Here is a 15,700-nt window from a genome sequence, read left to right as displayed (position 1 = left end):
TTCAAAGTTCAGTATCATTTGGTTCTTCAACCAAGGCAGGCAATATTACTAAGCTGGTTTTGAAAAGCAACCAAAAATCCCTAAAAACAAATACTCAAGCAATATGGCAGATCGAGTTCAAAGGTTTGAAGGACCATTTATACAGTTTGTGCACATGCTGTTTAATTAAGAGTCACCTTAGATTGTAAGCGTTTGGCAGGGTCCTCCCTTCCCTCGTGTATGCTACATTGTGTGCTCCTTTCCTATAACTGCTTCGTACTTGCATTACCGGGTGTGAGAAAACTTGGAAGCACCTCCGCATGCACTTCTGGCAAGGCGGCAGATTCCACGTCCAGCGCGACTACTGATGCATGTGCTCACTCGTCTTTGTGTCTGCCTGAACGCGGAGGAACCGCCGCATGCGCTGGTGGCATGGCGGCGGATTCCGCGTGCAGCGCAGCGGGCATTTCACAGCAAAGTTCTGGTGTGGCTGGGAGCTGTAGTCCACATAGGTTTAGGTGGACGCGCGCACGCGCTGAGAGGAAGAGCTTTATCCCAGTCAGTGGGGGATCAGCTGACCAGGCTGGTCAGCTGACGCCAGAAACGGTTTCCATTGGTCCAACACTTGGGGGAGGCGCTGGAGAGCGCTGAACTATATATACTGGTGGCTGGGCATTTGCTGGTTGTCTGCCGTTGCGATCACTACGTGGTAGGACTCAGACCTTGTCTGTATCTGTGTTATTAGACCAGTTTCCAAAGGTGTTGATGGCCAAGGATCTCACACCTTAGTCTAGGAATTCTGTTATCATCTGTATTATATTCTAGATCAGTTTCCAAGGTGTTGACGGCCAAGGAACTCACACCTTAGCTTAGACATTGCTGATTATTTGTTATGACCTTCTGCTTCCCTGACCATTCTTCTGATCTCTGATTTTGTACCTTGTCTCTCTGATACTCTGTTGCCAAAACTCGGCTAGTCTCTGGATTCTGCATCTGCCTCCTGTCTCTGTACTTTATCTGTCCGTGTGTTTACGACCTGGCTTGTCCGACCTCGAGATCTATCTCTCCTGATAGGAGATAGTTCACAGACCTGTCAGTGTCACTTCTCCATTAGTGTCACTCACGTTCTGTCCTTCCCACTCGCTGTATGACTCCTCCCCGGGGAGAGTCCAGACTACGGAAGGAACCAGTTGCCAAGCAGTATTCTTATCTGCTCTTGCACCTGCCTTCCAGGTGCGCTCCTCAAAGTATTACTGTTGCACCAAAACACTCTTATCACTCAGGTGTCCAGAGGTTAGAGATATAACTGATTATCGGTGATACTGCAGATCATCAATAATCTGGTATATATCTGCATTCTCGGTGATACTGCAGATCACCGGTAATCAGATCCTCTCTGTGTTACACCGATCGTTACACCGGGCCTACCTAACCAGCCCCAAATCACATGATCATGTATCTTGTACTTCGCTTTGCCCTACGTTGTATAACCTTGTTACGTCTGTCATCCTTGTAGCATTGTATGTATTTACTGTCCAGCGCTGAGTAAAATGTTGGCGCTTTATAAATACAATAAATAATAATAAGAGAAATGAGCACATATTGAGGAAATTTTTCAAATGTTGGAAAGTGCATTCAAAGATCTTTAAACCCCAGCTGTATTTATTTGAGTAACTAATTGTTTTCCTGTTGTGCTCTCACATTGAATCAATACACAACAATGGTAGAATGCACTTTTAAGCTCTTTTTAGATAACAAATGATACTCTATTCCCTTGTTCTATGTTGTCATTATCTTAAGCAGGACACTTCAGTAAATGCAGGCTTGTTGCATTGCTTAAAGAGAACCCGAGGTGGGTTTGAAGAATATTATCTGCATACAGATGCTGGATCTGCCTATACAGCCCAGCCTCTGTTGCTATCCCAAACTCTCCTAAGGTCCCCCTGCACTCTGCAATCCCTCATAAATCACAGCCACGCTGCTGACAAACAGCTTGTCAGAGCTGGCTGTGTTTATCTCTATAGTGTCAGTCTGCTGCTCTCCCCGCCTCCTGCAGAACTCCAGTCCCCGCCTGCATCCCTTCCCTCCCTGCTGATTGGAGGGAAGGGACAGGGGCAGGGACCGGAGCTATGCAGGAGGCGGGGGAGCAGCTGAGACTGACACTACAGATGTAAACAGAGCCTCACAGCATGGCTGTGATTTATAAGGGATTGCAGAGTGCAGGGGGACCTTAGTGTGGTTTGGGATAGCAACAGAGGCTGGGCTGTATAGGCAGATCCAGCCTCTGTATGCAGATAGCAGTCTTTTAAAACACCTCGGGTTCTCTTTAAAAGAGACTATTTAGTGTAAAATAACATTCCACGGATCCTCTTCTCAGAGAAAGTTATACTTACCTCTCCAGTGTGTTTCCTTAAAGGGAACCTAAACTGAGAAGGATGTGGCTTTTTCCTTTTAAAATACTACCAGTTGCCCAACTCTCCTGCTGATCCTGTGTCTCTAATACTTTTAGCCACAGCCCCTCAACAAATTCACTCCCATAGCCCCTGTGTCTGCCAACTCATGGTGCCTAGCCTGCCCCTTTGCAGCAAAATGCCGTGGCTTTCTCTCTACTCGAGATAGAGAGTGCCACAAAGCACCACAGCATTTCTCTGCAAGAGGGCAGGGCTAGCTTGGTAGCTGGCAGCACCAGACTTGGGGAGTAAGTTGCATGAAATGGATCCTGGACTTTCTGTTAGAAGAGGATCCTAGCCTTAGTGTTTCTGCTGGACATATATCACTCTCCTGCCTTCGGTTTCACAAACAATGGCCTTTTCTAATTGTTTAACCCCCTTGCCGGTCCAATTCCTGCGACAAGGGGGCAGCACAGCACTCTTTTTTTTTAAATCATGTAGCGAGCCCAGGGCATCTCCCCACCCACTCCGATCGTCTCCGGCGATCAGAGTAAGCAGGAAATCCCGTTCAGAACGGGATTTCCTGCTGGGCTTCCCCGGTCGCCATGGCGACGGGGCGGGATGACGTCACGGACGTCATGGACTTCGGGACGTCAGAGGGAATCCCGATCCACCCCTCAGCGCTGCCTGACACTGATTGGCAAGGCTGCACAAGGGGTCTGGAGGGGGGGCGGCGCGGCGGGTAGCGGCGGCGATCGAGAGATGCAAGCAGCTAGCAAAGTGCTAGCTGCATGCAATAAAAATTTTTTTTGAAAATCCGGGGCCTGAGAAATCCTCCTACGCAGGTTACCCCGAGCTGAGCTCGGGATAACCGGTAAGGAGGTTAATAGGTTCATTGACAAAACTACTGAATATCAATTATAGAGGCATCCATTATTTATAGATTTTCATTACAATATGTGTGTTTAATATCTGATCTTTAATATTTTTTTAAGAAATATCTCCCCACCCCCCCCCCCCACTACCACCACCACCACTTGAAGGAACTAAAACACGTTGTAAAAATGCAATGCTACTGATAAACAATGCCACCGTTTCTAGCATGTCTCGTAGTACACAAAATAGTTAAAAACAATTAGATGTTCTTGATTAAGGATATGCAGAAATTTTGAACTAATGTGAAACACCACTAAGCTGGGTCATGGAAATAATGCTAGCAAACACAAGCTCCTAGCTGAAGCTCAGTTAATGTGCAAGATATAGAACTGATGAATGTAAGACAGTAGTACCACAAACACTCACCAGGCAGTGGTACTGGCAATACAGAAAAATCAAACCGTCCAGGATCATACACAGGAATCAGATGACTGACAGACAGTGGCTAATCCAATAACATAGTCACACTAACCAAGGGTCATCCACAAACAATCTATACCAGATATATAGGGTTTATGCAGAAAAGTGGTCAAATTAGCAAAGGTCGGTCCAGGCAACAATCTGAGGGATATTCAGGAAACATGCGGAGGTTAAAAACAGAAGGCAATAGAATCACACCCAGCAGCTAGCTCTAGCGATTGACGCTATTACAGGCAGCTAGAGAACCTGAGAGCAAGGCATCTATACGGGCGTAAGGCAATGAAGCCACCCCCTCCGCTGTCCAATGGAGTGCCTTTCATCCACTAGTGATTGACTCTGGCAATAGAGGCAACCTCTTCCTAGTTAGTAATGGTGCCAGAAGAGCATATGCTGAATGTCTGACACACTCCGGTTGCCTGGTAACATTGGAGAAAGCCTGACTGCATGCACCTGCAGGAATCCCAGAGGTGACCGCCCCACTCTGTAAGGTGCCCAGTCTTTGCGCCGACTTTCAGAAGTGACAGACTCTCCGCTGGAACGAGGAGTAGGTAAGATCGTGACACCAACAGCTGTCCTCTTGCAAGTGAATTGATGTGCAACTACATGCTTTCATTTGTTAGCACAGCTTTAACTTCTTTGGTCAGTAGAAATCTGCTTGTTAGTAGATGTTTTCATTCATCCCTGTACATTATCATTTTATATTGTGTGTAAAAGCAAGTCTTACCTGGACTCTCTACGCAGTATAGGTGACTAAGCATAAGAATGCATTCTTCTGTGAACTAAAACCCTGGCTTTTAATTTAGCTGTAGGGATAACAGTTGTGCCTGGATGAGTAAATCTGTGAATGCATTTGTTTGAACATTTGCATGTGAGTGTGCGAAGGGTTAATTGATTTTTGCTGTTTCTAGCCACACCCCCTTCAGCACCTCCCTTTCCTTAATAATTTATTTAATGTCCTAACTAGAGGCGATGTGCCTGGATATATGTATGTTTATTCTTACCTGGACTCTCCTCCAGCTTCCCAATAGTTTCAATTTGTTCCACTAAGTCATTCGAGTTCCACTGACTCATTCCAATAAGTATTGCACTTTTCCCTTCCACAACTTCCTCTGCAATTAAGAACACCAAAAACTGGTTAGTAATTAGCAATGTATGTTAATATGTTTCCTGCAAGAAAGACAAGCACAAAAGTGGGGTCAGTTTGTGGACCTCTTATTCACCTCTGGAAGTGGAAATTCTAAGAATCAGTTTGGATGGAAGATGAATTATATTAGCAGTTTTGTATTGTGTAGAAACATTGTACCTGATTTATCTCTAACTAAGTGATTAGCTGAAGTTCTAGTTACAAATATAGGGCATGATTCTATCTACTAGGAGTTTTATAAGAACTCCTCACATTTACTTGAGTTTTCTCAAGACCCTTCAGCTTTTTCTACTAACCCAGAAGCAAAAGCAAACTGGTAGGTTAGCTGGTCACTCCCCAAATGTGGCCCTGGATTGTGGCAGGGAATATAGACTGTGAGTCTCAATTATGGAGGTAATTGCTTCACAAAACATCAACAAGATCAACAATAATACCAGGAATGTAAAAACAGAGTAAGATGTACCCAAGAACTCCCTCAACTGTCAATAAATGGACTATGTCAATTAGTACTTAGCATATGTCAAGTAGCCTTTATACCACTCAAAACAGGGATGGATAATAAACACTCATTTTAACAGAACACAGTGCCCAGGTACCTACAAGTCATGGGACTCCACATCAGAAGTGTAGGCCATAAGCCTATTCTTTAGGGCCAGTGGTGTAGCTAAGGAGCTGTGGGCGCCGGTGGAAGTTTTTCATTGGGCCCACTCAAGCACTCTATACATAACAATTGATGCAGCGCACCAAAACCTGCCAAGGACAACACAGTGTCAGAGGTGCAAGAAGGGGATGGAGAACAGCTTGTTAATGATTATTATCATTTAAAGTATTTATAGAAGTGGTCATTACAAGCACAGGGGGCAATAAAGAGCTAATACTGCAGTTGAGGGAGGGCCCCTACGGGGGCCCCTCTGGCCCCAATGCAGTCGAGACCTCTGCAGCCCCTATTGCTATGCCACTGCTTGGGGACTTTCCTTTTCAACCCTGTACCACTGGATTATGGTGTGCCCCAGGGCTCAATACAGTCCTCTTTGCTGTTTTACTATATACATACTTCCATTTGAAACATTATCCAAAAACATGGTCAGACATACCACTGCCATTCCACTTCCAAACAAATACCTGCATCACCTGCAGTTAGTACAGAATACTTCTGCGAGACTGTTAACCCAACCCCATCAGTGCCACATAACACCGATCCTTTGCTCAATCCACTGGTTACCAATAAAATGGAGAATTCTATTTAAGATGGGCTTATTGACATTCAAAACCAGTGGCGTAGCTAAGGAGCTGTGGGCCCCGATGCAAGTTTTACAATGGGGCCCCCCAAGCCCTCTATACACAGCAATTGATACGGTGCACCAAAACCTGCCACTGGCAACTACAGTGTCTAACGTGCAAGAAGGAGATGGGGAACAGTTTGTTAATAATTACCTCTATTCAAAGTATCCATAGAAGTGATTATTATGAGCACAGGACCAATAGAGAGCTAATGCTGTAGTTGAGGGAAGGCGTTATGGGACCCCCCCTGGCCCAAGGGCCCCGATGCAGTTGCAACCTCTGCAACCCCTATTGCTACGCCCCTGTTCATAACCATGCACGATCTCAGCCCTGGGTATCTGAAGGATTTGCTGCAACTGCATCACCTCTCTCACAAACTTAGATCAAAAGGATCTAATTACTTGACCACCCCCAGAGTCCATCTCTAAACCTTAGGAGAAAGAGCTTTCTGTCATGCTGCCTCTGCCATGCATTTAACCTGCTGGGCGATAATCCCGAGCTGAGGTTGGGGTAAGCAGCTGCGGAGGATCTCTCAGCCCCTGGTGTGCCGATTTCCACACTTTTTGCTTTGTTACACGCAGCTAGCACTGTGCTAGCTGCATGTAGAAGCCGATCGCCACCGCTGTGCGCCGATTTCCCACTACCCATCGCGTTAGAGGTCCCCCCCGAGACCCCATGCGCAGCCTGGCCAATCACCGCCAGGCTGCGCTAAGGGGTGGATTGGGACTCCCCCAGACGCCATGATGTGGATGACGTCGATGGTGTCATCCCGATCATCGCCATGGCGACAGGGGAAGCCAAACAGGAAATCCCGTTCTGAACGGGATTTCCTGTTTGCTCTGATTGCCAGAGGCGATCGGAAGGGGTGGGGGGATGCCGCTGCACAGCGGCTATCACAGCGACTTTGATTCCTATGGGAGAATTGTTATTGTATTATATTGTATGCGCAGGGATAACAGGTAGCACAACTAACAATTCACTAAGATCATGCTAGTAATAATAAGACAAGTAAAAAAATTATCACCACACAATGATCTGTATTGTAAGTGTTAATTCACTAAAGAATAGGAAGGGGGAGGAGCACACACAGGGTGTAGCTCCACCCCTCCTGCTGCCTCCTCTGCCAGGACAATTACAGCTAGCCAACAGGAAGATTCTGTGTAAGGTAGCCAGGGAAGGAGAGAGAGAGAGGGGCTGTGTCTGTCTGTGTGTCTTTGTCTGTGCATGTCTGTGTGTTGCTGTGTGTAGCTGTGTCTGTGCATCTCTTTGTCTATGTGTGTCTGTGTATGTGTGTCTGTGTCTGTGCATTTCTCTGTCTGTGTCTTATGTGTATACAAACACTTGATGTGTCTCTCTTACACTCCCCACCCCTCCCCCCATGTGTGCCTGCTTTGTGTATTCTCTCTATACAGAGCTCAGAATTCTCCCCTTTGCAGTCTCTAGTAACACTTAATTCTCCTGTCTTTAATAGCGATTCTGAGCTGTTTTAACTGTTATCCCCATAGTGATAATCATTAAGTATTCACTAAGCAACTTACCTCATGCAGACCTAAAGTTAAGGATTTTGACTTTAATTTAAGGATTGATTTTTAAAGTTAAGGTTTCCATCCTTAAGTTTACAACTGAATTCTAAACTTAACCATATGCAATTAACTTTTTCTCCTGAGTTCCGAGGATCTCCTAGGAGATCATTTTCATATTCTCTTTAAAATAGCTTTTAAAAATGGTAAAAGTAAAAAAGTACCTAAATGCTTGTGAAAAAGTACTATAAAAATATTTGGAGTATTTTCTCGCTTGCTGGTGGTTTAACTACTTGCTGACTGCGTCACGCCCATGGGTGTGACCACAGTGACAGCCCCAGGACCGCCTAACACCGGGGTAAAGTCCTGGGGCTTCAGTTTGCAGGAGATCGCACGCAGGCTGCGCACGCATCTCCTGCTTAGTAGGCCGCTCAGAGACAGTTAGATGGCCATCTAATTAGGGTGTACAGCGCTGTGATCTACAGCAGTGCTGTACTGGGCACAGCGCTGAGACATGGCTGTCTCCTCCAGAGGCACAGAGGTGATAGGCTGTCATTGGCTGAAGCCTATGACAGCTGATCATGGGGATTGTCTGGCGGGGGAAGGTAGGGAGGGGGGAGTAAACAATTATAAAAAAGACACATTTTTATTAAAAACACAAACGTGTAAATATTGATTTAAAAAAAACAAACACTGGAGGAGTGATCAGACCCCACCAACAGAAAGAATTTAAGAATTCTATCAATAACTTTAGGAATTACTCTTTAACTTAAGGACAGAATCCCTATTTTAAGGATTGCATGAAGTAAATTGCTTAGTGAATACTAAATGATTAATCGCCATGTTGATAACAGTAAAAACAGCTCAGATTCATTATTAATCATTTCTGCCACTGGGATGGGAGCGCGGCTGCTGCTAGAGCTACAGGCACGTGATAGTCACGTCCCTGCAACTTGGGAGGCTGTGCACACGATGTTAGCAGTAACAGGGGGGATTGGCTGTAGGGGACAGCCAATCCGTATTCCGTACATGTCCGCTAAGAATGAACACTGCTTTCGTTCATTCTTTTCGTTTAGTTCATTCTTTTAGTTCATTCTTAATTAGAGCCGCCACACTTCCTCCTGTTCGCAGATTTCCGCCGCTTACTGCTACAGATCGTTAGATTTATGAATGGGAACAAAGTTCCCATTCATTAATCTCCCCTCTAGGCCACTGTGATCGCAGGCATGCATTGATGCCTGCGTCACTTCCCTAGTTACAATGTAGCAACACATTACTACAATGTAGCAACACATTACTTATTGTATGCGAATTGAAAGTACTAAGTGGGGACATCTTGTGGCCAAATAGTAAAATTACACCTACTGACTTTAGGGAATACAATTTTTTATATGTATGTCAATAGGGCATATTATTATTAAATTATGGGCTAAAAATTAGTGATGGATGTAAAACTGAAAATATGCACCTTTATTTCCAAATAAAATACTGTCACCATACATTATACTAGGGATATAATTTTAATGTTGCAATAGCCGGGACAAATGGCCAAATAAAATGTGTGGATTTTAATTACGGTAGCATGTATTATTTTAAAACTATAAAGGCTGAAAACTGAGAAATAATTATTTTTTTTCAATTTTTTTCTTATTATTTCTATTATAATGCATTTAGAATAAAATAATTTTTAGCATAATGTACCACCCAAAGAAAGCCTAATTGGTGTTGGAAAAAAACAAGGTATAGATCATTTTGATGTGATAAGTAGTGGTAAAGTTATTGGGGGATGAAAGGGAGGAACGCTGAAATGTGAAAATTCCTCTTGTCCATAAAGTGAAAAATACCCACTGGCTGAAATGGTTAAAGACAGGAGATAAGCTTAGTAAATTGTGGACGTTATCTGGTTTTCCACAGAACAGTGCAAATAAAAACATGTGGATACCTATTGAGTATATTTAAGGCTCCCTGCACACTGCAAATCCGTTTTCCGATTCCGATTCCGATTCCGTTTCCGATTCCGATTCCGATTCCGTTTCCGATTTTCCTTGAATACATTCAACAGAAAAACGGATCAAAAAACGCAGCATGCAGTTAAGATTAAAAATCTGAATCGGAATCGGATGTAAAAACAGATTAAAAAGCGGAATCGGAATCTGAAATGCATGCAGTGTGCAAGAGGCCTAATACTGATTTTGTCAATGTTCCCTTTGAAGCACACTCTTTTCAATTTATTTTGTTGCCGCTCTTACACATGTTAATTTAGATCCCTCTCTCTATGCAAATAACAGGCTGTATCCCCTCTGAACAAGAGTCACACGTCTTTCTTGCTGGCTTTCCCTCTAGTGTAGATTATCCCACTCGTATAAACCTTCTCCTGGACACAGTTCAAGTAAATGCAGAAATGATGAAATTTTGAATTCTTAGGTGGCCTGAGGGCATGTTTGTCAACTACAGCTGTAATGTGATTATTTGTCATGTTCCCCTTAAGCTTCTAAATATAATCTCTTGCTCTGGCCCATGAAGTCATGACACACACGTCTGTGCACTATTGCTATTCTAATTCTCTCACCTATTTTAAAATGACCCTGTATGCTAAGATCATAATTTACAATTGTAAAAAAAGTAAGAATTACAGGATATCCAAGCTGGGGGGGGGGGGGGCGGTGGAGGGGGGGCTTTCCACTTGCACAGTTCAAATAGCACTGACATCTTCCACAGCGCTGCACAAAGTATATTGTCTTGTCACTTAACTATCCCTCAGAGGGGCTCACAATCTAATCCATACCATACTCTAATTCCTACCATAGTCACATGTCTATGTATGTTTTGTGTACTGTATGTATGCATCATAGTCTAGGGACAATTTAGGAGAAGCTAAATAAGTTATCTATGTTTTTGTGATGTGGGAGGAAGTCGGAGTGCCCAGAGGAACCCCACCTTAACTGGCAGGGGAGATACCATCATCACAAAGGTGGTTTCTCCCAGGGTGGGACCCATCCATTGCCCACCTTACCTAGCAGGGAAGATATCATGATCATGAAAGCGGCCCTCCCAGGGTGAGGCCCATCCATTGCACTCCAGACCGGTGGACCCCTGCAATTTCCACAAATGCGGTAAACGTGACTACATGAGTTCACAGAGAGTTAATCTGCACAAGGGCAGAATGCTCCTAGCCAGGGGAGCACCAGTGAGAGAGGCGCGTTCACTAGCATGTACAGTAGCCTGCAATCACAGCCTTGGTTGGGAATCCTTTGGAGGGAACAGCGACACCCTGGAGGGTATTGGAACTTTAACGTGGGACCTAATAGATTACTGGGAGCAGGAAGAAGCCCGAGTAAGTATGTAAATCTAATTTTTCCCTCCCCCCAGGGGCATCTCTAGCTACTTAATACTGAGGTCCCTATAGCTACCTAATATTTGGGGCACCTATAGCTACTTAACATTGATGGTACTTCTGGCTACCTAATGCTAAGGGACAACTGTAGCTACCTGTACCAGGCAAGGGAAGTAAGAGAGAAGTGCCACCTGGGCTAGTCAACACACCTATGGTGCAGTTCGGTGGTAATTTTTAGGTTCATGGAGGGTGAAGTCTAGGGTGCTTTGACATCTGTGCCTATAGGCTCCTGTGAGGTTAACCCGAGCCTGACTGTACTACATGAAAAGCATACAGCAATGGGGGGCATAGATACATGAGCAGTTCAACATACTGTACAACCAGGACAACCAGTAACACAAGTACTGATACATACAATTGATGTGTAGTTTGAATAACATCACCAATACTAATAGATGTTTATTAGATAAATTGTACTGAAACTGGAAACAAAAGGGGTAGGTCTCTGCTCTTGTGGGGTTGAGACACTGGGGGAATAGACAACGGGGTTAGTTCATGAGGCAGTGAGCATTAAATTCTAGCTGTAGCAAATTATAAGCTTGTCTGAAAAGGTGTGTCTTGAGGGCAAGTTTAAACATTTCCAGGCTTGGAGCATGACGGATAGGCTGTAGTAGAGCGTTCCAAAAGAGAGGTGACACTCGTGAGAAGTCCTGAATGCGAGAGTGAGAGGAGGTGACCAAGTTGGACAACACAAGGGTCTCTTGGGAGTAGAAAAGGTTTCGGGATGGATGATTTCTGGAGATTAACAAAGAAATCTATGAAAGGGATCGCCTTGTATGAGTAATAGAGCCTTGTATGATAGAGGGATTGGCATAGAGGGTCAGCATCAAAGGAGCGTGAGGAGAGGTGGATGAGATGAGCAGCAGAGTTCAGTAGGGACTGGAGAGGTGTCTATTTTTTGGCAGGCCAGAGAGTAGGGTATTCCAGTAATCAAGACGAGACACAATTAGAGAATGTACAGGCATTTTAGTAGCATCTTGGGGCCAATCAGTGTTTATTTTCATATATGTGATTGTTCTACTCCCAATGTAAGATCTGTGCAGACTGGTTAATCAGTGAGGCCTGGGGATAGTGTTTTGGGGCAAAATAAATCAGGAATATAAGGCAGTGACAGCTTTTTACCTTCTCCAAAAGTTCTTTGTGGAAACTTTGTGAAAGAGAAATTGCAATTTTCTCTGTAAAATCAATTTCATACAAAAGTATGATTCATCTCTACTCCATAGCAGAGGGGGGCATGGAAGGCATATCAAATTCCACAGAACCCAGCATGAGGTCCAATCACATACTTACAGGCAGATGATCTGCAGTTAGTTATAACTGCCTTATTACGTATTCTGATCCTTAACAGTGAATTAAATTGTTGCATATTATGTAAGACCTCATATCCTGAGTTTAGTGCGGTGCTTGTAGAAAGCGCTGCTTTTTTTTCCAGCAGCTTAAACAGCTCATGGAGTCAGCCTTGCTCATTTTGTCAGATCTATTTTAATCCACAGCTTGTTGGTAAACAAGGCTGCATTAACCTTTGCCTTACAATGCTGCTTTTCACAGCAGAGCGGCACCAGGTAGGAGTTAAAGGCATACTGCAACTCTGCTACTGGCAATGCAAACGTGCTGTGCTAAACCACCTTGTAAGGGACATCCTTTGGCACAGGAGTCAGCAAGACACCGCGGTTTCTTTAACAGACCAGCTAGAGCGGTAATGTGAATGGGCAGACACGCTACTATTGTCAAATTCTTCTGGTTGCCATGGTGACATTTCAAAGCCTTGCAGCAAATACCCATGCGGTGAGAGGCTGCTGTGGTTCTAAAGGATATGGGCAAGAATAATTCCACTAAGAGTTGCTCATTAGGAGGACTATAATGAAGAGATTTCACAGCAGTTCTTAGCAACTTATTTCCCTTTATACAAAAAGGGGTGTAATGATATTAATTTGAATGTAGAGATTATGATAGACTAAGCTCAGTATGTGATCTAGGAGTTTTGATGCAGCCTGGCTAATGTTGAGCTGCATGCTGGATGTTCTAGTGCAGCAACAGCAGGTTTCTATTTGGACTTAAAGAGAAACTCCGACCAAGAATTGAACTTTATCCCAATCAGTAGCTGATACCCACTTTTACATGAGAAAAATAATGATTTTCACAAACAGACCATCAGGGGGCGCTGTATGACTGATTTTGTGCTGAAACCCCTCCCACAAGAGGCTCTGGTACCGTACGGTACTCTGGGCAAACTGTCACAATGTAACAATGTTCAGACAGGAAATAGCTGTCTGTTAAAGCCAGACCAGCTAGAAACAGCTCCATAATCTGCCCACAGTAACAATGTCACCATGTAATACAAGTCAGAATGTGAATCTGGGAGAGGAAAGATTTTACAATGAGCAAACACTGACTAAATCATGTATACATAATTATTGTAAAAATGAAGCACTTTTTTTATTACATTATTTTCACTGGAGTTCCTCTTTAAAGTGAACCTCCGGACTAAAAATCGACTCAGCAGCACTGAAAAGGCTTGGTGTTTCTTTAACAGTTTCACAGCATCAGAACTTTGTTTCTCTTATCCAAGCCTCATTTTTAGCTGCACAGAAGAAAACTGCCCGGGCTTTTTTCCCCTGATGCTGTGCAAAGCATGATGGGATTTCTGATTTTGTGGTTCTCTTTCTGCTGTTTTGGTGCAATTTTTTTTTTTTTTACATTTTGAATTTGACATTTGAAGCCTAGTGTGTGCAGCTGGGAGGGGTTATCAGGACACAGGACAGTTGGAACTGTGTCTCCTGCTCCTTGTCACCTCCTTTCAACCAAAAAGATGGCTGCCCCCATGACAAAGATGGCAGCCCCCATGAATCACAAACATTTGCCTGTTCTTTTAAAACAGGGTGTGTAAGAGATGATATTACCTATCTATATATATAATAGACTAAGTGCCTCAACCTTCAAACAAGAAGAAGAAGTACTTTGCATGAGAAAATTTATGCGTGCTCAAACACCAAGTTTAAGGCCTCTTTTCCACGGACTGTTGAGCTGTGTGCTCAGCAAGCAGTTACCAGGCAGCAGTGAGCAGATACCAGGCAGCAACAAGCAGTTACCAGGCAGCAGCAAGCAGTTATCAGGCAGCAGTGAGCAGATACCAGGCAGCAACAAGCAGTTACCAGGCAGCAGCAAGCAGTTACCAGGCAGCAGTGAGCAGATACCAGGCAGCAACAAAAAGTTACCAGGCAGCAGCAAGCAGTTACCAGGCAGCAGTGAGCAGATACCAGGCAGCAACGAGCAGTTACCAGGCAGCAACGAGCAGTTACCAGGCAGCAACAAGCAGTTACCAGGCAGCAACAAGCAGTTACCAGGCAGCAGCAAGCAGTCACCAGGCAGCAGCAAGCAGTTACCAGGCAGCAGCAAGCAGTTACCAGGCAGCAGCAAGCAGTTACCAGGCAGCAACAAGCAGTTACCAGGCAGCAGCAAGCAGTTACCAGGCGGCAGCAAGCAGTTACCAGGCAGCAGCAAGCAGTTACCAGGCAGCAGCAAGCAGTTACCAGGCAGCAGCAAGCAGTTACCAGGCAGCAGTGAGCAGTTGTGAGAGTTTGAGAGCCATTTCACTGCCTATTCACAGTCCATGGAAAAGAGGCCTTACCCTAGCAAGTCTGACATTGCAAATCTGGCCTAATTGGCTATTCATGAGGCAATGCTCATGCAAATGCATGCACAAACCAATACCACAAAGCAGTCACCCTGCTACATGCTACATTAGCACTATCCGGCTTAGTGCACACCAGAGCGGTTCGGCAGCGTTTTGCGATCCACTTGCGGCTGCGGATACGCTTGGGTAATGGATTTCAATGGGCTGGTGCACACCAGAGCGGGAGGCGTTTTGCTGAAACGCATACTCCCGAGGTGAGGCATTTTTTGGATTGCGGAGGCGTTTCGGCCTCCAATGTAAAGTATAGGAAAAAAGCAAACCGCTCTGGAAAACGGCAGTTCAGAGCGGTTTTGCAGGCGTTTTTGTTACAGAAGCTGTTCAGTAACAGCTTTACTGTAACAATATATGAAATCTACTACACCAAAAACACTTTACAAAACCGCAAAATGCTAGGTGAAATGCTACAGAAATATAAGAAAAAGCGTTTCAAAATCTGCTAGCATTTTGCGGATCTGCTAGCAGTTTTTGGTGTGCTCCAGGCCTCCAGGAGCGCCACGGGGAGGATTCCCAATGCCCCTTTTTTATACAACTGGGGGGACCGCAGGGTCCCAGGCTCTCTCACTGCCTGGAAACCACAGCGGCACCCCGGAGGGGGAGGCTGGGTGGCGTGGACGACCCCCTCCAAGTGTGGCCAGCGCCGGGGAGAGCCGTCTGCACCCACCTCCCAATATTAAAAACAGGCACTTACCTTAACGTCCATTGCATTCTGCTACATGCGCATTAATTTGGGGGCACCACATGAGAAAGGAGAGAAGCATGGGTCACCCCGAGCTTTCGAGCTCAGGGCTGGCTCACATGCAGCACTCCAGAGGGGGGGGGGGGGGGGGGGGGAGGAGAGGCGCACTCACTCCAGGGTTCACACCACCGGAGCAAGCCATCCACCACCTGCCTCCAAAGGATACAAACTGCACAAAATGCTTTCCATGAGAAAATTAATACGCA

General features: G+C 44.9%; 1 protein-coding gene across 12 annotated transcripts in view; it reads right to left on the bottom strand.

Annotated features, from left to right (window-relative positions):
* The window catches only part of PITPNM3 (PITPNM family member 3), a 913,937-nt gene that overhangs the window by 488,491 nt on the left and 409,746 nt on the right, over positions 1-15,700 (bottom strand). For all 12 annotated transcript variants that reach the window (XM_068270198.1, XM_068270206.1, XM_068270199.1 and 9 more), the window contains one exon: positions 4,727-4,834. In XM_068270198.1, coding sequence (XP_068126299.1) covers positions 4,727-4,834 — 108 coding nt within the window. The remainder of the gene's footprint in view (positions 1-4,726; positions 4,835-15,700) is intronic.

The sequence above is a fragment of the Hyperolius riggenbachi genome, chromosome 2 (assembly GCF_040937935.1).
Source record: "Hyperolius riggenbachi isolate aHypRig1 chromosome 2, aHypRig1.pri, whole genome shotgun sequence".
Lineage (NCBI taxonomy): Eukaryota > Metazoa > Chordata > Amphibia > Anura > Hyperoliidae > Hyperolius > Hyperolius riggenbachi.
Note: the sequence above shows the minus strand (reverse complement) of the source record. Positions and strands in the feature narration are given on the sequence as shown.